Genomic DNA, 25,455 nt, shown 5'->3' with positions numbered 1-25,455 from the left:
CCCGACATTGTGTGTGGGGATCAAACCGCACTCTTCTTGCAGTCTACATGACAGCACAGAGGGAAGACCAACTGCGAGGAAAGCGACTCATCACCGACTCTGCATGCTTTTGAGACTTTTTGACAAACCGATGAACTTTTTGTCCATGTCACCGTCACACCTGAAGCCAGGACACCCAACGGCCTACAGCAAAGAGTTTTGCCTTCTCAACGGATTAATTTAACCAGACCGGGATTGGATGTAAGTATTTTCTTCTCAGCTCACTAAAAGTAGACATGAAAATAAAAACCCGAAATTTACTTTAGGTAGCCCATTAATTGTGTTTATTTAAACAATCAAATACAATGAATGCAAACGATAGCTGGATTTAATTCACATTTAAATTTTTTCCAAACTTCATATGAGTTGTTGGTTTGCACTTGAAAATTAACTGCTTGCAAATCGTAAAATAATTTCATTCCAGTATAATAAATGAGACTGACTTCGCAGAGGCAAGTATGGGAAACATATTTTGAGGTCCAAAATTGATAGGTGGCAGGTGGTTGCAGGGCCACAAGAGACATAGTTGCTCCATAAACCCACTGCAGCCCCGCCCCTCCCCACACACGCTCTCACACACGCATACACAGCCGCGCGGAGTAATAAACAAGTAGAAGTTCACTGGCGATTTACAAGAACCATTCTGTAAATGTGTTTTTTAAATACGTCATTACTGTATCTTTTTCGAGATTTATAGATTCAAACGGATGCATATAATTTAAACTAGGTTAGACCTATATGTGAAATAACATTCATCGGTTACAAATGGGAATAAAACGCTTTTTTTATGTTTTTATTTTTTTAAACATTTTCGCAATAGTCTTGCCGAATAGAAACGAACGTCTCGGTATTATTTCATTAGTGGCTACCGCCCAAATATGATCATCGAGTTTGTTCCAAATTCAATTTAACTCTCTGGGGGGGGGGGAAATGAAATAGCTAAAAGAAAAGAAAAATATAGTTTCTAATAGGCTACTGCGTCCTCCTCTGCACAGCAACGACAGCGGCAATATTTTTTGTTTGTTAAACGTGTGGCGGCGGTGAAATATTCCTTTTTGTGGTTAAAGATCATAGCCTGTTGAAGAGAGAGAAGTGGGGAATATATGTACAAATATAAAAAAGAATTTATTATAAGTATTTTCTCCATCAATAGGAATTAATTGTTTTATTCACGTATTTGCTTTAATTTAAAATCACATTCATGTCATAAAAAAACCTATATTTTTAATTTAGGTTCAGATTGTAAAAACTATTTTTGCTAGTTATTCCATCAATAGGCTAATAATAATAGATTTATAATTCAAAACCTGAGGTAGGCCGACTGAATAGGAATTTCGTGCCGTATACACAAGCAGACAAAATGAAAAAGTGTTCAAATGTCTATAGAACGATGTTGTCAAATCGTTCATATAGATGTCCACAAGTGGAAAAAAAATGTTTCATTTATGTTTGTGACAACAATAATAAATCAATAGCGTAAACCACTAGTACGGATGTGCAGTCATGTTATTTTGGAGGCAGTGTTTGATTTCGCAGGTCTCGGCCTCATCCCTCAATCATATGCAAATGATTGTTATAGGAGGGCACGAATTAACATCTACAAACATTGGGCCGAAATTCCATCTGCCGCCTCTTCAAGGAGGCCCTTAATAAGTTCTCAGACAGCAAAGTGACACACATCTTAATCAACTCTTAATCCCTAGAATTAATTCTCAACGCGTTTATGAATAATTCCCGCGCTGATAACTGCTGGCCGTGCAAATGCGAACAGTCTGCACAACCAGATGGACCCGGCAATCTCTCGAAAAATGAGAGGATTCAGACATCCTTTATTATTATTATTATTATTATTATTATTATTATTATTATTATTATTATTATTATTATTATTATTATTATTATTATTATTATTATTATTATGCAACCGGGCCTATGCTTGCTCATCGACATGAGCCACCGCAAACAGAATATTCATCCAGACAAACATGCCCACAGCATCGAGGGAGAAAAAAAAGTAACTTACATGCTTGCGATAGCCTTTTTTTTTATTTATTTTTTAAATGTTTTTTTATGTTAGGTGGATACATGCACTGTCATTAACCTTGCGCGTGAAGTGCCCATTTGATTTGTCACTGAGCTCGCACATGCACCTTGTTAGCCCATGTGGCAGTTTGTTGGGTGTAGAAGGATCTCGATTTTGGAAATATTGTCAAGCATGGCACCCTGAGTGCGTGTAGGCTGGGAAGGGCAAGCAGGAAGGGGGGGGGGGGGGGGGGGGGGCGTCAGGGTGCTGACACCTTGTTCTGGACAAAATGACTGGCTTGCAACACTCAAAGGCCCTCACTGCCAAGCCCGTGGGCCTCTCAGCACCACATTGACACCCTCTGTCTGGCCATCCATCACTGTCAGATATATATCACTGTCTGGATTGTCTTACAATCATACAAACCCCCAAATATACCTTGCTGTAAAAGCCCCGGCCCAACAGTCACAGGGGTGGTGTTGTGTGTCTGTCTTGCAAATTGCTGACTGAATTCTACCAAAAAGACTCATTTCATGGACTGAAAATTGGGTTTGAGCAGAGAGGACATGCTCAACCCAAGGAAGCTCAATCAAGGGCTATATTTTATGATTCAAAAATGTCATTAAAATTATGAGTGTTTGTATTTTCATGCGGTGGTTTAGGTTCATTCGGAGATGGAAAACATCTGACATGTTTGGTTCCGAAAGCTACACAGATCTGCATCTTTAATTTATTATTATTATTATTATTACTATTATTATTATTATTTATTCATTTTTATTTATTTATTTATTTATTTTTTAATCTGCCTCTGTATCAGGGGTCACTCACCAGAATGGACCATGTGAGTATTCCGCTGGCCGCACCAGTGATGGGGCATTGTGATTTTCTAGGAATATAGTAAGGTGATCATTTCAAACTGTAAACAATGGAAGATAGTTGCAAATTGCTTATCTAGTTCCTAATTATCATTATCACAATCATTGTGTGGCTGCACGGTGGCTGACTGGTTAGCTCCCAGCGCTGAGGATGTGAGATTGAGTCCGGGCTTCGGCCTTCCTGGGTAGAGTTTGCATGTTCTCCCCGTGCCTGCATGAGTCTTCTGCCGGTACTCCGGTCTCCTCCCGCATTCAAAGACTCAACTCAACTTTATTTATAAGGACAAGCATGACAGGTTAATTGGGCACTCTGAATTGTCCCTGTAGGTGTGATTGTGAGTGTGGATGGTTGTCCGTCTCTGTGTGCCCTGCGATTGGCTGGCGACCAGTTCAGAGTGTACCCCGCCTTCTGCGCCGAAGCCGGCTGGAATAGGCTCCAGCACCCTTGTGAGGAATAAGCGGTCACAAAAATGGATGGATGGACAATCATTGTCTTCACGTACATAAATAAATATCACTAATTATAACTATTAATCTTTTTAGAATTGATTATCCAATCAGTGACATTGATTACTCAACTAATCACTCCAATCAAGGAATTTTTGTATCAACCTATTTTTATGGTTGACTTAACCAATTTTTTTTACCTATCCCTAATATATATGATTAAACGTACAGAATTTGAGCAAATTTGTCATTTCACAAGTGTGTATCACACTAGCTCTTCGAAACCAGTAGCCAAAGAGTAGCGCTGTACTTCAAAAAGGTTGGTGACCCCTGAGTCTCTGTTGTAGTTTGAAGAAAAATGAGGGTTTTTTTTAATGTATGTTAGAAAGGACAAGAGGTGCATTCCAGCACACTATTTACATGCATGTGAACAATTAAGGCAAAGTGGAGTTTCCCGACCCCAAAATCAACTTTAAAGCCAATTCTGTATCAGAGCCCCGATAATCCAAAGGCACCACACCGAGGCAGCTTGCTTACAAAGCTAATCTCTCTACTGGGAGTTTATGACCTTATACAGCCTCAAATGTTCTTTCCCAAGAAAGGACTTACAGCCCACGGCTTTGAAAAGCAATTTTTGAGTCTTCTAATCTTTCGTGAAAGGCGATGATAATTCTCACGGATGCTCAATGGAAAACAGATGCAATTCCCTCGCATCAAAATCTCCACAAATGTTTGCAATGTTGCTCTCAGACTGCTCGCATACTGTACAGTCTGTCTTCATTGTTTACCAAACTCTTTATGAGCATATATGCAGAGTGGCTACAGGTAGATGTATGATGGTTGCTCTGAAATATATTCAGGTATTGCTCAATTTTGCATTTAAGTGTCTTAGATATTATTTTTCTCCAATCCTTTAAGCCTTTATAGTGACAATCCGTCATTGGTCACATCAAAAATAATTGAGTCATATGTGTAAATATTTTTTTCACTTTGGGATATATACTTTGAACTTAAATTTAGTGTGAAAGCATATGATTTGGGAAATATGCATTGTGTCATTAAATCTGCTTCACAGATTTCAAGGCTTGATATGTTGTGCTGCAAAAGATCATATACTTAATTCTTAAAATATTCCATATGGTTCAAGAACTTTTCATGTCAGAATGCAGATGTTCTACTAAGAATAAGAGATGTAATTCTATTCAAGTGTCTCCAACAACAGATTATTGTCCTTTCGCCATAATGTAGTTGAATCATCATGACAAAATAAACTTTGTCACATCAATTCACATGTAAAAGGTAACGCTTAATCGGAGGCTGGTTGTTCTGAAGCCAGTGCAGAAAAGAACTTGGCGAAATGTTGCACTTTATCCCGAAATGATATCCCATCTTCATGAGAAAGAGGATTACTGGAATATATTCATTTCTAAAAGTAGAAGTGTCTATTTGTAATGTAAAGTACATATTGTGAAATGATGTTGAAAGGGCGGTGAATGTGAATCAAACCATCTGTTTCACTGATCCTGTGCAGGAGAAGAAGGCTGGAGAGCCTATTCCAGCTGACATGAGAGTGAGATGAGAGGTGGGGTATCCAGCAAAGATTGCCCGATTGGCAATCGGCTGTCTCGTAGAGTCAGACACGTACAGACTCAGCTACTATACAGGCATATAAACACAAATATTGGGAAACACCTCTTAGATACCGTAATTAGTCAACAGTGGACTAGACCCATTCATTCCCCTGAAACTTTCAATTGGTGGAACATTTGTGCCCCAGTGCTCAAAAGAAAAGTGGGCGAGTATCTTGTGGAAAAACCTGACATCAATTTCGTCCCACACTTGATGGGGGCCTGATAAGATCGTAAGTCTTCCATGAAGCATGGACGCTTTTATACCAAATAGGGTGATATTTGTTTCATTCTTTTTTTTTACATTATTTGTGATACTTATGGCCAAGTTAATTTTGTCCATTTAATCCAAAGGAAACAACATTGGATTAGACACTCATAAAAGCATCATTTTGCTTTATGTCAAAGGTCAAAATGAGGAGTAAATGTGTATATAAGTAGACAGTGCAATGAACTTTAGATTACCCCCGCCACTACACACCAGCAGAGCTATGTCAGGATGACAAAACGTGGCCTGGAATCACAGTGGTGTAGTGCAGTGCATTCTCCAGTGGGGCAAGATTCTCGGAGGCAGAGCCAATCACAGTACAGCTTTTCCTGAAAATCTAAATGTGCTACTTCCAAGTATAAAAGCTGTAACCACAACACTACTGCCACACACAGACTGCTCATATCCAAATATCTAATAGAGGTTTAAATGCGATCTCAAAATATGCAAGGATGGATAAAGAATGGATTATCACCTTTTAAAATCTTTGACAACATGACTTAATTGATCATGTCTTGGGAAAGGCACGTAAAATAGGGTCAACTATGACACAAGGTTGAATTTAGGTGGCCGTATACACTTACCCAGTCCATGCATCACTGTCAGGATTTAGTGTCTTTAAAAAAAAATGGAACAACATTTAAAAGTTTGCACTCCATGGGATCATGCGAAAGGCTACATTACACCTCAGATTTCAACATATTTTCTATCCAACCTTTAGCATCCCCAAGCCCATATTCGAGGTGTTAACGGCCCCGCAGTAAATAAAATAAACCATTAGCTATTTTGGGGGCTCTGTGAAAGAAGACGTCTCATCAGCTTGTCATTTGGCCTGGAAATGCAACAGCAATAACTATTACTTTCCATGTGTAGCCTAAAATAGAGTCACTTTATGGCAGGTCTGCTACTCATGACGTTACCATGAAAAGTGGGAGTGGAAACACTGAAGTGGGAAAGTTTATTCAGTTCAGTTTATTTGTAAATTGAACAACAACAACAACAACGACTACATAATAATAATAATAATAATAATAATAATAATAATAATAATAATAATAATAAGAAGAATATCCATCCTTTGTTAATCAGCAATTTATTTTAAAGATACATGAAATAATTATTGATAGTGAACCTTAGTATGCTACCATGAGAGGTGCTTAAGGTGATTAAAATCACTTGTTGACAACTTGACAGTGTGTATGCGTGTCTTTTGCGTGTCCGTGTGCAGAGCCTGGTTATGGATTTTAACCTCCTGACGGATAGTGACGCCCGCAGCCCGGCGCTGTCGCTCTCCGACTCTGGAACTCCGCAGCACGACCAGGGATGTAAAGGGCAGGAGAGCAGCGGTAAGTGCCTCACCACTGCTCAAAGGAATCGGGTTCCAATTACTGTAATAATAATAATAATAATAATAATAATAATAATAATAATAAATGTTGCATAGGCAAGATAATCTAGCGTTATTATTGCATCAATATTTAATGAAAGTATCGGCCTACACGATTAAGCAGGCCTATAACTTAATCAGCATTATTTTCATGAACCCAATGAGATGATTATTGAAAAGCAAAATACATGTAAAAACGCTCATTTAAATCCTATATTTCAATACATTTTTTGTGCCTATATTTTAGTAAATATTTTGGTTAGATTAGGTTTGCTGCATGGATGTACCGCACCTCTCACACGAAATGAATGCGAGCCCATCAGTGGTCTCGAAAATGTATATGGTTCGTTCATCATAATTAAGAATAACTATAGCCTATGTGGTCCATTGACAAAATGTCGACATTTTGAATAATTTCTTTATCAAGTCAGTTTAGTGCATGCAGTCAACCATTGGCTTTCTTCACACGGCCGCTCGGAAATGATTGCATTGAATTATTCAGGTGATGCTAATATTCAGTGAGACAGTTCAGACATTTGATTTTTTTTTAAATTCATTTATTGTTGTTATTCTCCGTCTTATACTAAAAAACCACCCACTGATAATTCTAACGCATCGCTGTGTTTAAAGCGCAGGATAAATAGGCCTATCGTGCTGCTTGTAAATGCATAGAAAGGAATTAAATACACCCGGGCAGCATGATCCAAGCACATATCCTCTAATCCCCAATAATTGGACACTGTCAGTTTTTTGTGGGGTGGTCTCTTTCATGCTCGCAGGTGATGTGTAATAAAGCACACGCTATTTTCAGCTACCCTGAATATGCAATTGAGTCTCGCTAAAGAGCGCGCGCGAGAGCACCACGCACGCTCAAATCGTTCCCCAATGTTTTATTTAAAATGAAAATAAAATATTCGATAACGACTCCTATAATAACTCTTATTGGAGTTTACTTCCAATTACGACATTCCTTTTAAACACAGGAGGAGCTTATCAGCAGCGCGTCTGTAAGAAGGAAGCGAATCATTCTTGTCTGTGATACAGTCGATTATGTGTATTATAGAGACTGCCATGTCAAGACGAATTATTTGTCAATAGTTCTGCGGAACACACATTAATAACTTCACGTCACGCGCAGGCACGGGGGCTGTCCCAATTTCTATACGAAAGTCACATCTAGACATTTAATCAACAAAAACAAAATAACAAGTTAACAACGTTATTAAACAACCACATTTCAATAAAACTGAGCTTTATTATCTTTTAGACTTGTTTCTTTTTCTTTCTTTTTTTTTAAACCGCATGAACTTTTGCAACAATTAACGCTTGTCTGCATGAGTTAGATGAACATAAGTGCTGACGTCGGCGTGCATACCCTTGCTAAACCTCAAAGTCAAACTATTCTAGGCTGAGGTGCTCTCGTGCCGCACATTTGACATTACTTTGACATTACTGCTGCAACATTCTTTTAGCCTTCATTCGTTTTCAAAAGTCACACATGATACAGGTCACAAAGAAATTAAGATTTAGGAAAAAAAGGCATAATTAGACAACTACAAATTACTGCATTCATTTGCATTCTGCATATAGGCCTACATCAAAAACAAATATTAAAATAATCTAGGCATTCTCCTAACCATGAAATGCTAATAATAGTATTACTTCTTATACCATATATCATATACACATAAAATAAATCACAATTTTTTTTCATCATAATGAAAAATCTACCAGGGAATCATTATCTGCTGACCTCATGTAATTAAATCGACTGCAAGTTTAATTAATGTTCTTCTTACAAACCCTTAAAAATAAGTGTTAATCATCTTATTAACACGAGTTCCAGTCCTATAAGAGGACACCAAAGGCTGTCTTTTTTTTTTTTTTTTTTTTTAGATGAATGAGTGTCAAATGACTTTTAAAAATATATATATATTTTACACATATTGTGAACATGCATTTTCATCCAGTAGGTTATTTATAAAAAAGCCTTGCATAATAAGCTGCTCTGAAGCTGACTGGAAAAAGTCTGGTTTGTCAGCACATTATCAGTCAGATTGCTCCCATTGTTAGGAAGCGCGTTGCTCTAAAAGGGCTGCCCTTTCCTCTGTATTGTGTTTTCGACTTTGGCCTTTAAGTGACAGCTTAGCCAGTGTCAGTTTACTGCCAGATAACAGCCTCAGCTTGGCTCTTTATTGGTTTTGCTGGTGGCCCCGTGGAGTCTCTTTTTAAACCCTGCTGATGATTTCGAACCACTCCCAGAGAGTTAAACCCTCACCAAACAGAGCCCAACCTGCCCCAGTCACAAAAGCCTGATCCACGGGATTAGCTGGCCAACTAATTTCACTTCTTTCTGTGAGGTCCTCATAACAGCGGCAGCCAAATCTGGTAGAGTCCTGGCAGACATAACATGGATGTGTGGTCCTCTACACTCACTCTGCTGGAGGACGTATACCAACGCTCAGTAATTCGGCACATTTTTCAACTTAATGGAACCATGAATAGTCTCAAGGGTAGAACATTTCAGGTATGATTTATAGCTACAGTATCCGCGGCCCTTGAGGAAGCGATTAAAAAATGGATGGATGGATGGATGGATGGATGGATGGATGGCTGTACAGTACTGTATTTTTCATGTTCTTAGGAACTCAAGTGATCAAGAGCACTGTATTTAGTGATGCGCTGTAAAAATCGTTACATGCAGTTGTTCATTACAAGTAATAATTTCCATTCAAACAAGATAAAGTTATTGATTTGATTGTGAAAATCATTTATTTTGCATTGACAGAATCAAGTTTGATTTTCATGGAACTAAATATACTAGGGGTGGGAGAAAAAAATCGATATCGCAATATATTGTTGCGCTCTCTGTTGCAATAAATTATTGATACACTGACGGTAGATATCGATGTAATGTGTCCAGTTGTGCAGTGTTATGTTATAAATGTTTATGCACTTTAATTTGTCTCACTTTACAATGTTTACAGTTAAAAGACTAAGAGGTAGTGAGGCACTATGCAGAACTTTGTACATTGTACAAAGTTTTGGCATTGAATAAATGCATAATTAGACATCCATCCATCCATTTTCTTGACCGCTTATTCCTCACAAGGGTCGCGGGGGCTGCTGGCGCCTATCTCAGCTGGCTCTGGGCAGTAGGCGGGGGATACCCTGGACTGGTTGCCAACCAATCGCAGGGCACACAGAGACGAACAACCATCCACACTCACACGCACACCTAGGGACAATTCGGAGCGCCCAATTAACCTGCCATGCATGTCTTTGGAATGTGGGAGGAGACCGGAGTACCCGGAGAAGACCCACGCGGGCACGGGGAGAACATGCAAACTCCACCCAGGAAGGTCCGAGCCTGGACTCGAACAGGAGACCTCAGAACTGGGAAGCGGACGTGCTAACCACTCGACTACCGTGCCGCCGCATAATTAGACATTTTCCTTTTTATGGGCATTTGTTGGCTTTTCAGTCACGTGATATATTGCAATTTTTTTTTGACAATATATAAAAAATCGTAGATATCATGTATCGTGATATTATCGATATCGTGAGCCAAATATCGTCACAGTATCGAATCGTAGTTTACCCGTATCGTCCCACCCCTAAAATCTACGTCCAAAGGATCCAACATAAAGTTTTTGATTTCCTTCCAATTAATATTTTTTCTTCATGCCCTTCAGGTAATATACAGGGTGATTCAAAAAGAATGACCCTATTTCATGATTAGATATTTCGTTAGTAAATGTATGAATCTATGAAACTTTTTCCCAGTTTTCTGCAATTGTCACGTGACACTGACAGACTCATGCGTCTGGCAGCGACAGCATAAAAAAAGCTCTTTGTGCTTGGCCTTCTAGATCTCCTGACCTCACACTTTGTGATTTTTTTTTTCACTGGGGGTTTGTAAAAGATAAAGTCTTTGTTCCGCCATTACCAACTGACCTGGAAAACTTAAAACATCGACTAACAACAGCGATCAATTCAATTGATCTCGATGTGCTTCAACATCAAGGGGAGGCCATATTGAGCACTTGTAATATGTGAAATAAAACTTAACTGATAGTAGAATACTTTTATTATAAGTCTTATTTTTTTTGCTATTTTTCCTTCATAGAATATTTGATTATGAAATAGGGTAATTCTTTTTGAATCACCCTGTATTTAGTTGGAGTCAAATAGAGTTGTGCACGTGCATTGAAAACAACAGCACAACAGTACCACCGTGGCATTGTACTGTAGCTGTAGTGATGCTATGCTATATTGTTGGGCTTTGAGTGAGTCTTTTGAATTTGGTAGTTTGAGGGTCAACTGCTTTCAGAAAGCAGTCTTTCATTTGATATTGTTTAATTACAGCTCAGATAGTGTCAGCTTGTTACACAATTAATTCTGTAGTGTAAATTTGACTCTATTATAGTGAATTTTGACTCCTTTCAGATAAGGATCAAATAGACTCCGTTTTGAATCTTAACCCTTGAGGGAGTTTTATTTTTTTCTCTTTTTTTTGTTTTATTTTACTCTCTTCCCAGTGTAAATCTTAGTTTACTCTAAAACGGAGTCTATTTGATAGTAAACTAAGATTTACACTGGGATTTACACTGGGAAGAGAGTAAAATAAAACAAAACAAAAAAATGAGAAAAAACAAAACTCCCTCAAGGGTTAAGATTCAAACCTTCAGCTTGGGAGACTGCCACACGACCACCTGAGCTATTCCCCTCCTGCTGTTGGCTTTTCTTCAAGAGACCAAAGATCGTTTTTTGGTCTGTTGGATTTAGTAAGATTCCATGCAATCATAGAATCAGCTGCAGCTGACATGAGTGTGATATACTAGCAGAAAGCAGGAGTTGCGTGGCTCAGGGAGCAGATTGTCTGTCTCCCAAGCTCTCGGTCCTGAGTTGTTCCCACCTTTAATCACTTTTATTTTTTCTAATTCTTTAATTTGCTCTCTTCCGAGTATAAATATTACTCGAAAACTGAGTCTATTTGGTCCCTATCTAAATAGAGTCAAATTGACTCAACAGAATTTACTGTGTACCACGTGTGTTTATCCAGGCTTATTTGCTTGTTCGATAAACTGTTTTTTTTTGTTGTTGTTTGACATTTTTCGAAAGACTGCCCATGGGATATTATAAATGGGATATTCTGCCTCCTCCATAATCTTCCTTCTCCTCTTCTCTCTCCACCCTCACCTCATATGTAGTTCATATGTTGCATATGGCTCATGTTCTAAGATTAATACATATATTTTGAGTATACTCTGTTTACTCAGCATTACGGGTAGGAACTTTATAAAATGCGAGAAACATTATTTTGTTATGCATAAATTAATTTATTGGTGTCAAAGTGAATGTTAATTCAGTTAGAAGTAAATACATTACTTTGGTGCAGTAACTAAAATGTTAAGAAAATAATTTGGATCAAGGCAAAAAATTAAGGTTGGTTCAAGTGAAGAATTATTGTTTACATCAACAAAGTTGAGGTGGGACTAAATATTTTTCAATTTGAAAAGATTTTGGTTGCTGAATAGATATCCGTCCGTCCGTCCGTCCGTCCGTCCGTCCGTCCGTCCATCCATCCATCCATCCATCCATCCATCCATCCATCCATCCATCCATCCATCCATCCATCCATCCATCCATCCATCCATCTAGGCAGCTGGCAATCAATTTTAGGTCACATATAGATAAACAAACATTAATATTCACATCCGTACCCCAGGCTAATTTAGTCTTTAATTAATGTAAATTCATATTCCTATTTTATTTGAGAGTAAGAGGGAAATGAGCCAAGCATGGTCATCGTGCTAGCAGACATATGTAAACTAGGAATTTCGTCAAACAATTAAAGAAATAAGTAAACAGCATTATTTGAATATTTTTCAAACTATACAATACATTTTGAACTGACGTTATTCAGAATGTTGTAACTTCTAAATTTAAGTTTGTCAACTCTAGAATTTTATTTTCCACTTTTGGCCCAAGCACACCCTCCTGGGTGGAGTTTGCATGTTCTCCCCGTGCCCGCGTGGGTCTTCTCCGGGTACTCCGGTCTCCTCCCACATTCCAAAGACATGCATGGCAGGTTGGGCGCTCCGAATTGTCCCTAGGTGTGCGTGTGAGTGTGTATGGTTGTTCGTCTCTGTGTGCCCTGCGATTGGTTGAAAACCAGTCCAGGGTGTCCCCCGCCTACTGCCCAGAGCCAGCTGAGATAGGCGCCAGCAGCCCCCGCGACCCTTGTGAGGAATAAGCGGTCAAGAAAATGGATGGATGGATGGATGGATGGATGGATGGATGGATGGCCCAAGCACTGCCAACGCGGACTCCAGAAATGAGTGGACACATACTGCACACTAAGAAGCACAGGTGGAAGCATTCATCATAACGAGGAGATACAGCATGAGCAGGAAGTAAAGCTTCTGAAATGAGAGGAAACAATTACTACAAAATAAAAACATACATTACAACATGAAAGGCAGGAATAGAAACTGATATGTGCTAACCAGACTACATCGTGCTGCTACGTTAATCCATAACTAAAAATTTCAACTTAAATGTAGGAAAAAAGGCTAAGGCAAGTGAGTGAGGAGGATTAGCTGCCCTATTATTTCTTGTACTTTTTGTGTGCATGAGTTCTGGACCCCTGTTAGTATTTTGAGACATATTTTACATACAGTTTTAGGCAACATTTCAAATTGCTCAACTGGCCGATTTAAAGGGACTGCTAAAAAGGCACTTATGGGAAAAAAAGTCTGTAGTGATTCTAGGGTTTGTTTTTTTGTAATGACTTTCAGCACAAATTGTACCACTCATTGTTCATGGGTGAAGATTTCTTGTTTCTGCTCATCACTGAAGGGAGGATGGCAGCATTACGTTTGTTTCCTGGCTTGCTTTTTTTCACGTCTAGTTGTCGCCGAGCGTCTGAAAACCATGACCAATTGTCACCAACATTCATATGCACAGCTCCACTCATGTCCAAACTGGTGAAAACGGAAAAGTGACCGGCCCATGTGAGCTCCTATGAGGAAAAGCCATTATCAACTCCACAAAATTGAAAATGTTGTGATTTTTAGATTTAACAAAAAAATAATAATATATATATATCCATCCATCCATCCATTTTCTTGACCGCTTATTGCTCACAAGGGTCGCGGGGGCTGCTGGCACCTATCTCAGCTGGCTCTGGGCAGTAGGCGGGGGATACCCTGGACTGGTTGCCAACCAATCTCAGGGCACACAGAGACAAACAACCATCCACACTCACACGCACACCTAGGGACAATTCGGAGCGCCCAATTAACCTGCCATGCATGTCTTTGGAATGTGGGAGGAGACCGGAGTACCCGGAGAAGACCCACGCGGGCACGGGGAGAACATGCAAACTCCACCCAGGAAGGTCCGAGCCTGGACTCGAACCGGAGACCTCAGAACTGGGAAGCGGACGTGCTAACCACTCGACTACCGTGCCGCCAAATATATATTTACAGGTTTAAGGGGACATGAAAAAGGTGTGCATATCAATTTTTTTTTTTTGTGATAATTGGTCATAATTTTCAAACATTTAGTGACACTAAAGCTGACCCACCGCTCAGAGAGCGAGAAAAAATTGTCCTGATGTTCGATATTTGCTTAATAGTAACTGTCCACAAGTTACATATTTCAGGGACAAATCACCATGAAATAAATCAAATAAAAGTTTTTTTTTTCTTCATTCTGACTGTTGTAATAACTGTAAATGGGAGACCATTGCATACTACACATCAAACTTTTCTGATGTATCTCATTATACAATTATACAATTATGTAGAAACAAATGGTCAGAAATAAATGAAATAAATGGTCAGAATTAGTCACCAAAAATCAATAACACGTTTTCTCATTCTGAGTACTTCTTTTTCTTATAGTAAACTGCTACCATTGCCTACTTCACCCATCAGAATGAGAGAATGTGTTTTCATTGATTTTACATGAATATTTTTGTCACTCAAATGTCTCCTAATGAAAGCTATTGTGAAATTTTGAACTGTATAGCCATTAGTGATTGACCTATCATTGCTAACTACTACAGCAATCAGATGGAGAAAAGACATAATATTGTTGGATATGTTTATTTCATCTAGTTTATCCAAAATTATAGATATCAGCATGTTTGATGTTTATTGTGCAATACCATATACAGCTACAACAGCAGTTAGAATGGGAAAAAAAAGAAAAACATATTTTATCTGATTATGGTGATTTGTCCTATATGTGTCCCTGGATTATGCAATTTGTAGACAGTCTCTAACACAGACGGTAAGAGAAATACAACATCTAGCATATTTTTCATTATTGCATATTCATTTGGAATAACAACAAATGCAGCCCCAATCTTTTGACAGGTTCCGAAATTGTCCTACAAATGGGTGATTAGTCACAAATGTAGCTATGGTGCAGAGTGTGAGCATGTAAGAACCAATTTATACCTGCTGACACAGACAATGACTGCTGCAGCCCCGCATTCAACCCCAGGATTTTGAGATCTTCTCCGAGCTGGCACTTTATGCCTTGCGACGTCCTCATGACTGTGGCTGTCCAAGAATCAGTCTGGAGTGTGTGTGCGTGCATGGAATGTCCCCATGACTGTGGCTGGTCAAAAAGCAGTGTGAAGTGTGTGTCCTCTCAGTTGGAATGTAGCATTTTCTGGTGATGTTTTGCTCTTTGCTGGCCAAAAAGCTGCAAGTATGTAGTGGTCTGCATTAGGGATGTAACGATATCCAAACGTCACGATATGATATTATCACGATATGAAGCTCACAATATGATAATTATCACGATATTGTGGGGAGGTTGGCGATATTTAAAAAAGGTCACAATATTGTAAAAAAAAAAAAATTAACTCATACTAAAAAAAAACCCACATTATTGTGCTTTTGTACATTACATCAATGTTATGTTATATTATTATTATTATTATTATTATTATTATTATAAATATTATTATTATGTCATGTTGTTAATGCACGCACACATTAAGTTCCTCCACATAGTGACTTGCTTCACAAGCATATTACGTTCACCTTCATCTGAAAATTAGTGTATTAGTGATTTTCAACAAAGAAGGGCCAAAACATCCCTCATGAAAATTAAATTGCACTAAACACTAGCCAGTAGAGGGTGCTAGAACCGCACAAATGGAAATCAACCTGACTTTTTTTTTTAACAGATGTGTTGCATTTAAATATTGTGAAAATGACGACGACGACGATATTGTGGCTTAATATCACGATATTACGATATTTTGCTTATCGTTACATCCCTAGTCTACATTCAAGATGCATTTAGTGTCCTCCAACCTTTATCGTTTTTCGAAGTTTAAGCATCCTTGGGTGACTTGCAAGGCTCTATAAACAGGGGTGTCCAAACTTGTTGTTTGAGGGCCACATCCAGAAAAACAGAACAACACAAGGGACACTTTAAATTCTTTGACTTTAATTGATTAAACATTCTAAAATCAATCAAGTAAGCAATTACTTATCGATTATATTTTCTGGTGAATTTGATCAACTTGATGAACAGCCTGTGATTGGCTGGCAACCAGTCCAGGGTGTCCCCTGCCTACTGCCCAGAGCCAGCTGAGAAAGGCGCCAGTACCCCCTGCGACCCTTGTGAGGAATAAGCGGTCAAGAAAATGGATGGATGGATGATGAACAGCTTCTTATTAAAGGCGACAAGGCAAATAAGTTCAGGATTTTTTCCAATTTTGGGGTGGCACATGGCCCTGTATCGCATTATAGTAGATCCAACCTTGCACTGAACAGCAGCCAAATCCCATCTCAGCATTTCAACAAAACAAGAGGAAACTGCAATAAATTATATTTATTCACCACAGTGTAATGAAGAACGATGGAGAGGCTGATTGTTGCAATATTTTGGGGTTGAAATGCCGAGACATCCACATGCATTTTGGTGCGGATCAATTGCTGTTTTTTGGACATTATAAGCAATGTACGTAAAATGGTTTTGAATTGATACATTTATTGTGTCCGGATGCTGTTCTGACTCCCACCAAAACATGGGGGCAAGGGGGCGTGTCCAAATGGCTGAGCAGAAAAAGCTGTTACAAGAGGAGTTAGTTATATATGGATTTCTCCAAAACACAACAACGATTTAAAAAAAAAAATACTGAAAGGCAGTTTTTGAGTGAAAAATGGGCCATCCTAGCAAAACAGTTGTGATAGTTTACTGCATACTGTTAGTATATGATAGGAAGTAGGCATGTGTTCTAAAAGACATGAATTTTTACATGCTAATGGGCCTCCTGTATATGACTGCAGACACGGAGAAATCCCACCAGAACCAACTGGATGAATCCAGTGCGGATGACGGCTCACTGAAGAAGAAGCAGCGGAGGCAGAGAACTCACTTCACCAGCCAGCAGCTCCAGGAGCTGGAGGCCACTTTTCAGAGGAACCGCTACCCTGACATGAGCACCAGAGAGGAGATTGCAGTATGGACCAATCTCACAGAGGCACGGGTCAGGGTGGGTATGCATGTTGATCATTTGTCTGGATATGGCAGCTGGTTTCAACAGTCAATCTGATTTGGATTTTATTAAGGTAAAAAATGAAACAAAAAGGTGTTACAAAATAAGTAATCTGCAAAAATCGGGAAGCAGAATTTTACTTTGTAATATCGTTCGAGTTGATTCAGAACTCGTTCGTTAATGGTAACACGAATAGTGAAGGGTTACAGCGATGCTTGTAAGTTTACAAACCCGAGGGCAGTGACTCTACCTGGGTTCAATCGAACTCCAAGGGTTTGGCGGACGCCAAGACATCCAACCGACTAAAGATTTGTGATGACATGCCCTGCTTGGCCATCACGTGATCACGTTACATTGCTTGGCCCATTTGTGCTGCAGAGAATTTGGTGTGCTCAGTAGTCTGACTTTTGACTGTCGTGACAGTGTGTCCCATGATTTATTTTTTATTTTAATCCCTTCATACTATGTTGTGCAAAAAAAAGAAAGTGGTTGGATGAATATGTGAAATATATGAATTCACAGATATAATGGAATGGTGTTCCACAGGTATCAATTCTGGGGCTTCTGCTTTTTCTGTTGTATCTGCTGCCTCTGGGTTCCATCTTAAGCAAAGAACCCTTTCTTAATTCAAGGTGTACCCTGGGATTACACCGATGCGGGTGTATTGCGTCTGCGTTGCGTTCCGGCGACGCAGCCAATACGTTTCCATTCATTCAAATTGTTCAAATTACACTGGGTGCGTGTGCGTTGCGTGTCGACTGCGTCTCAGCTGCATCGTGCGGCAGCCCTCCGCACGGATAGACCTATTTTCTATTTTTGACGGACGACGCATCTGTCGGCCTCCGTCAAATGGCAGGCTAGCACAGAACACAATCGAGCGGGACAGGAAGACAGACACAGTTTCAAAATAAATTCCCGGTTATTTTTCAGAATAAAACACTCGCCAGCTCCTATTTCGCAATCATGTCAGCAAAACGTGATAATGCTTTATGCTTAATTCACTGTTTAAACACCGGCGGACATGGACAAGGAGAGATTTATAACCGAGGTGGAAAGCAACAAAATTAGATATGACACGGCACATCCTTTTTATAAAGACAACTTAAAAAGGAATGCTGCATGGAACGTCATAGCAGGAGTGGACGGTGAGTTCAGTCAAAGAAAGTCCACCTCTCTTTCTGCTCCTCTGTTAAGCACAGACTTTCCGTGTCTTTGTCGTTGTTTTTAATGCCACATTATTGCGCGCGATCACGCGAGACACGGCGGGAAGTTGTCGGCGACGGAGCTGCCGGACCGCTCTTGTGCGCAGCTGGTGTTGAGTTGGACAAAAAATCGACTCGTCCGGAGCACGCAGTCAAGACGCAGCGGAGCGGAGACGCAACGCACACGCATCCGGTGTAATCCCGGGGTGAAGAGAGTCCATTAAAAGGCTACTCTCACTGTTCATTTTGTTCACCAGTGAAGCCTATACTTATGTCTTGAATTGGAGAAAAAAATAAAAACATTTTATTATTCAATAAACAAGGCATAGGAACTGGTGAGAGCCACTGCCCTTGGGCTTTTCAATGTTGCTCGAACAAAACATTTGATGAGATTATTGCACTGTACTCAACACCATGTCTGGCCATTCATTTAACATTGGTCTATAGCCTTTCCCAGAGATACATACTTTTTCTATGTATGCCTCAGCAAGGGCCACATACAGTATAAACCTACCATTTTCTGATCATTTTTTGTTACATATATCACTGTATTATATACATTATAATGTTTTGAATGTAAATATACGCTCTGGTTTATTAGAACTGGTCTGCAGTGCAAATCCAATTGTGTAACTTGGATAAATAAATTTTAAATACATAATAAATGTACCTTCAATGTAACTGAAAGTTCATAAAACCCATTTATGTAAAATACGTAATCACACTGCTACACGCAATAGCTTAATTTTTTAAAATTTAATTTTATGCTGTTTGAACTTTCCACTGTAATGTTTTGTCTTTGGTGGAACAGCGAGTTCTGAGAAATGTGTTTGAATCCTACTTGGAGCACATCAGTGCAGTTTGCATGTTCTCATTGTGCTTGTAAGGTTTCTCTCTAAGTACTCAGACTTCCAACTGAGTTTCAAGGCATGTACAGTGAATATAAAAAGTTGACACACTCTTGTGCAAATGTCAGGTTTAAGATAGTAAATATCAGTTAAAAACTTTTTCCACCATTAATTTGACCTAAGATGTGTACAACTCAATTGATAAACTTGAGTTGCACAGGCTACAGGTCATCATGTGTCATCATGTGTTTACAGTATTATCTCATTTGGACTTCACGCTCAAAAATTGTTCTGTTTTTTTAATATCACAAACATGGCATTTGAACAGGGTGTATAGACTTTTTTTTTTTTTTTTTTTTTTTTTTTTTTTTTTTTTTTTATAATATGTGTGTTAAGTTCATTGAAAACTCTTAATTGTTCTTTGTAGTAAATGTTCATTCATGTCTGTCTGTCTCAAAGTGCCAAATCTGTGATGGACTGGTGATATTCAACTCCATTGTTATTGTGTGCGGTATTGGTCGGCAACCAATAAGACGCAGTAAGCATCTAACCAGAAGTCCAAATGAAGGAATATTTACAGCCAGCAAGATGAAAATGCAGTGATTTAAATATAGAAAGTGGTTCATGTACATTATTGTAGAATTTAATCAAAATTTTGCAGGTAATTGGGTGGCAAAGTTTAAAAACACAACAAAGCAATGCAGATACAGAAGCTGAGCCACTACAAAAAGACCCACTATAGCAATGTCAGATGTAACAATCACTCAAAACGAATCTACTACAATAATCATTGATCAATCAATTAATGTTGGGACTTTGGCTAATTTTTTAGATCAAAACCATAATGGTGAGATTACATGATGTGCACTAATAGTTGTTCTTCTGGAAGAAACACAAAAAATAAATTTTCCCCTCAACAACAATTAGCGTCTGTCTTACAAGCATACTATAATCATTGGGGAACACAACTTTTGTTGAGTTAGGTCTGACAGCTGGTTTTAACTAATGTTTGGGTGTGGAATCCAAAACTGATATCAGTGTTTCTCTACCACATTGAGTTTTTGAGCTATAGGATCCCTGTTTCTTTTTTCTTTTTTTCTTTTTTTAAAAGAAAGAAAGAAAGAAAGAAAGAAAGAAAGAAAGAAAGAGTAAATGTGTATGTACAAGTTTGCAAATCAAACACTAACATAGAATATTTACAAGCTTTAAAAAAATTAAAAACAGTCTGCCATGCCCAAGGTTACAAGGGAAAGGGAGAAAAGCCAGCATTTGGAGGGTAAGATGGAGGGAAAAAAAAAACTCGACGTGCTCGAAAAAAACAACAACTGACTGCAATTTTGGAATCAGAATGCCAATTTTAATTTTAATCAGCATAAAAGTCAAACTCAATGTTTTTTGTTTTGGTTTTTCAAATTGTTCCCCAGTTCCCAATTTAATAGCATGTGTATTACAAACAGTTGTTTTGAGCAAGGGAATAAAATAATTGAATTCAATGTAATTTTATGTTGTGCACTTAGTTAAAAAAAAACAAAAACGGACATTTGAACTAGAGGTTTTAAAGTTAAGGCTGAAAGAATATACTAGATTATTTTGATGAATCTCCCCACATTTGTTATCCTCAAATGTGTACCCTGAGAAGGCCTCTCACTCCTAATGAGGCAGCTGTTGCTGAACATCTACGAAGGTGGCCCATGACTGAAGTTGAATTCCAACCCGCATAGACTTGGACAGTCAAATGTATGAGGAGTCAGATCACCATTATGACGGAATGAAATTGTTCAACAGTCCATTCATCTCTATTGTTAATGTTGACCTTTCAAGTTACAGTTAGTGATGGGCATAAAAATTGATTAACTGTTTGTTAGCAATTTTGTCAACTGTGTGGAGTTGAATATTGATTATTTCTGTCTTGAATCAACTGAGGCAGAATGGTGTGTGATACTTAGACTTAGACTTGACTTTATTGATCCCTTTGGGATGGCTCCCTCTGGGAAATTTACATGTCCATCAGCAATGAGAACAGATTATAAAATAAAAAATAATTCAATCAGTCAATAAATAAGGTTATTACACCAGAGATTGAATTAATAATAATAATAATAATAATAATAATAATAATAATAATAATAATAATAATAACAATAATAATAATAATAATAATAATAATAATAATAATAATAATAATAATAATAATACAAATAAAATAAAATATAAAAATTCAATCACTGTGATTGGTTGGCAACCAGTCCAGGGTGTCCCCTGCCTACTGCCCAAAGCCATCTGAGATAGGCGCCAGCACCCCCCGCGACCCTTGTGAGGAATAAGCTGTCAATAAAATGGATGGATGGATGGAAATTCAATCAATCAATAAATAAGGTTATTACACCAGAGATCGAATTAATAATAATAATAATAATAATAATAATAATAATAATAATAATAATAATCATAATCATAATCATAATCATAATGATAATAATCATAAATATCCACATTATCTGCTCAATTGAATTCTGTTATCAAATTTGGAGTTCCAAATGATCCTCAAATTCCTTTTTATATTCTACAAATATTTGTGTTTATTCCAATAATCGATCCTTAATTTTCCACATAACAAAGGAAACTTGGTCCAAAGCCCCTCCCCAGTTTGTATTGACATCATCTAAACTGAATGTGCAATGACCTTTACTGTTTAAAACTAAGATTAGCTTGAACTTTTTCGAGCACAGCATTCACAACTATTCATAATGTAGTATTTGCTTGCAATAAATTATCCGTGATGAGCAGGATAAACACGTTGACAGCGAAGCAACCATATAACCTTGACATTTAGCCCTTTCCATAAACCTTCAAACGGCATAGCCTTGAAGTCACTGTAAAGATTGAGTGGCTTCTGTCCTCTCGTGGGGGTTTCCCCCACTGTCACTGAGTGAGATGGAAAAGTCATAAGCTTTATGCTCATATTGATGGTCAACAGTATTCTGTTACTACAATAACAGATGGTTGGCTGATACAAAGAATTGGATTGCAAAAGGAGCTCAGAGATGGGACCGAAAAGAACTTCAAAGGCTGAGCATCAATGGTAGAGCACGGAAACGAAAATTATTTATTTTTTCCCCATAAGAAATTATATAAAGTGAATACAATTGTTCCAGAAACCAAATGTTGTCATCATTATGCAATGGCCGTTGCGTACTTTTTATGCCTTTGATTAACTCAGGCCATTTAATGAACAGCTATGAAAAGAAATCCTGTCATTCCTCCACGGAGTTAAATAATCCACAGTATGAGGAAGAAAAATTCCAACCTCTAATTTTGTTGTTCAATGTTTGAACATTTTTATTTGATTCCATATTGCAGCACTTCGGACTGTCCACTGTATATTTAGGATACAACCAATGAGGTTCATCTTTATAAAGTAATTTGTCGAAGCAAATTTTGGTTCAAACTCTTATAAGAACTTTCCACTGTTTTCCTTTTTTTTTTTTTTTCCACTGTTTTCCAACTCTGTTGAATTTCAACTCTTGTCCTCTAAATATTTAATAAACCATGTCTAATAGCTGACTATACACTCCAGCTTACTTGATGATCTTTGTGCCTCTGAAGATGAGGGACACATTTGCCCATAATATTCTTTTAACTATTTAAGAGGTGCCATGATTCCCAATGTATGTGCTTTATCTCACCTGACATTCTTTGAGAAGTACAATGTCCAATGAAAATGCACAGATGAGGAAAAAGAGAACCACTTTAATTTGCTGGCTAATTCAGACAGAAATTTGAGTTAACTGAGAAAATAAATCAACATTGCCCATAATGTCAATCTGGTTGCATTCTCTTGTGTTGTGCAACAATATGGGATTCCTGCAGGTACATTTGATAATAAGAGGTGGTATGGTATACTAATGTGATTTTCCTACAATGGATCATCTCTATGCCTCAATGGATCCTGGAAATGTCGGGCGGAAAAAAATTTAAATTAATACACTGGTACCTGAAGTTACGAACTGTAATAGACTTTCCCCGGCAAAAAAATGACGGTTTTGCGCAGGTGCCTTGTATACAAATATAGAGCTCTTTGTGTTTTGGTGGACTGTAATTTAAAACTGCTTTTATTTTGTCTCTTTTTGTAATACTGTATCTCATGACGCCTAACGTCAGAAGGTCCTCATCGAGGGAATTGCTTTCCCATTGTAAATTGTACATTTCAGAGAGCTAGTTGCTAAAATATACAATTTCTACAAGCTAAGTCCACTTTTCAGATGCTTGAAGGGACATTTGGTCATAAGTAACATGATCCATAACTCATTCACTCCCAGCCATTTTCGCTGAAGCAACCTCTTTCATTCCCAGCTGTTTTACTGGATTTTGACTGATTTTGCAAAGCCCACAGAAAATTGTGTTCTATAAAAACATGGAACCTACTAAAAGAAAGATTAGTCTCTTCATTCATCAGGAAAAGTATGTTTTTATCTGTTTCCGTTTTGCAGCAATTAGTATTAGAATATAGCTAAGTTTCATCATTAGTCACAAACCTGTTGAAAACATTGGGGAAAAGAGCTTGTTGCAACATGGCCCTGTTGACCTCGTATACTCTGCTGACACCTGTTGGCCGTTTTTTTTGTAATAACTACCATTGCTTTAAGCGACCTCTTCAGGTCAGAAGCTGAATCAAAGCCCTCCATTTGCTCTAGCATTAAAAAAAAACAAAAAAACAAATATGAAAACGTATAAATACGTTTTTGGCACCATGGCAATATTTAAAATAGAACGTGTTTATACGTTTTGGGAAGCAAATGAGTTAACATTTTTCTCATTTGGGCTTCTACAGGTATGGTTCAAGAACAGGCGTGCCAAGTGGAGAAAGCGGGAGCGGAACCAGCAGGCTGAATTGTGCAAGAATGGTTTTGGCGCCCAGTTTAACGGACTCATGCAACCTTATGATGATATGTACACGGGTTACTCGTACAACAACTGGGCCACCAAGAGTTTAGCGAGCAGCCAACTCTCCGCCAAGAGCTTCCCATTCTTTAACTCGATGAATGTAAGCCCCCTGTCGTCCCAACCTATGTTCTCTCCCCCTAGCTCCATCCCCTCTATGAACATGGCCTCAAGCATGGTGCCCTCGGCGGTGGCTGGAGTTCCTGGCGCAGGCCTCAACAACTTGGGAAACCTTAACAATCTCAACAGCCCCACAGCACTCAACTCAGCGACAGCCACTTGCCCGTACGCCAGCACAGCTAGCCCGTATATGTACAGAGACACCTGCAACTCCAGTCTGGCTAGTCTGAGGCTTAAGGCCAAGCAACACACCAACTTCACTTATCCAACTGTGCAGAATCCTGTGTCCAACCTGAGCCCCTGCCAGTATGCTGTTGACCGGCCAGTATGAAGACGACGTCTTCTGCTGTCCCACTTCACTTCAGTTCCATCTCAAAACTGGCAGACACGTTGCAGACTGACAGACTCAAGCCAATGGGGCAGACGATTTTTCCAAACTGATGCAAGGAACGGACATGCCCTCGATGGACCACCCCGGTGCAAAGGAATACTCACTTTGTTTGTGAGACTTTGCCGACTGACCAACTGCAAACATTTCTAAAAACAAAACAGCAAACAAACACCCCGAAAAAAATGTGATTTTCCAAACTGCATGATTAGAGTAAACTTGGTAACCGAGGGGAAACGGAACTCATGAAGATCTTGTAAATGCTACTAATGCAGAATAACGATGTGGTTTTAATGTTGCAAAAATCATGGATGTATATAATAGACTCTTTTCAGTTTTGTATGTGACAAAATAGGATATGAAAACATAGAACTTTAAGAATGAGAAAAGCATGTTCCTAAAATGCAAAGCCCCGGGGTTTATGTACAAAGAGACATCCTTTGGGGAAATTAATACTTCTGTTGTGAATTCTGTTCCCCTCGGGAAGGTCAAAGGTCAAAGGCCAATTTAGACACGCACGAGGAGGGCAGTGCTGGATTACGAAAATATCCAGTTTGATGCAACAAATGGGAATATCATCAACATTTTTAACAAGAAAAAGCCATTGGTTATATTGATTTGTGTGGTGTTATACAAAGGGAGTCTGTGACAGTAAAATATATGTAAGAGTGCAGTTGTTATAAGAAACAAAAACTGTTTTTTTTCCTGATGTAGCCTGCTTTGTCTCATTAAAGAACAAATTAAAAGAACTG

The 25,455-nt window shown here is 38.5% G+C and overlaps 1 protein-coding gene across 1 annotated transcript; it reads left to right on the top strand.

Moving 5' to 3' along the window:
* On the top strand, positions 1-25,455 carry pitx3 (paired-like homeodomain 3). Its single transcript, XM_077495233.1, has 4 exons — positions 1-240; positions 6,512-6,629; positions 16,996-17,201; positions 24,086-25,455. Exons 2-4 carry the CDS (start codon positions 6,521-6,523, stop codon positions 24,644-24,646), a joined length of 876 nt encoding a protein of 291 aa, XP_077351359.1. The 5' UTR covers positions 1-240; positions 6,512-6,520; the 3' UTR covers positions 24,647-25,455.

Source organism: Festucalex cinctus, chromosome 14 (assembly GCF_051991245.1).
Source record: "Festucalex cinctus isolate MCC-2025b chromosome 14, RoL_Fcin_1.0, whole genome shotgun sequence".
Taxonomy (NCBI): domain Eukaryota; kingdom Metazoa; phylum Chordata; class Actinopteri; order Syngnathiformes; family Syngnathidae; genus Festucalex; species Festucalex cinctus.
Note: the sequence above shows the minus strand (reverse complement) of the source record. Positions and strands in the feature narration are given on the sequence as shown.

What these genes read in the sequence shown, in the direction of transcription:
- pitx3 (XM_077495233.1), top strand. Translation starts at nt 6,521, where the DNA reads ATGGATTTTAACCTCCTGACGGATAGTGACGCCCGCAGCCCGGCGCTG. An exon ending in TAAAGGGCAGGAGAGCAGCG is followed by an intron (nt 6,630 to 16,995) that starts GTAAGTGCCTCA and finishes ATATGACTGCAG; the next exon opens with ACACGGAGAAATCCCACCAG. An exon ending in TCACAGAGGCACGGGTCAGG is followed by an intron (nt 17,202 to 24,085) that starts GTGGGTATGCAT and finishes GGGCTTCTACAG; the next exon opens with GTATGGTTCAAGAACAGGCG.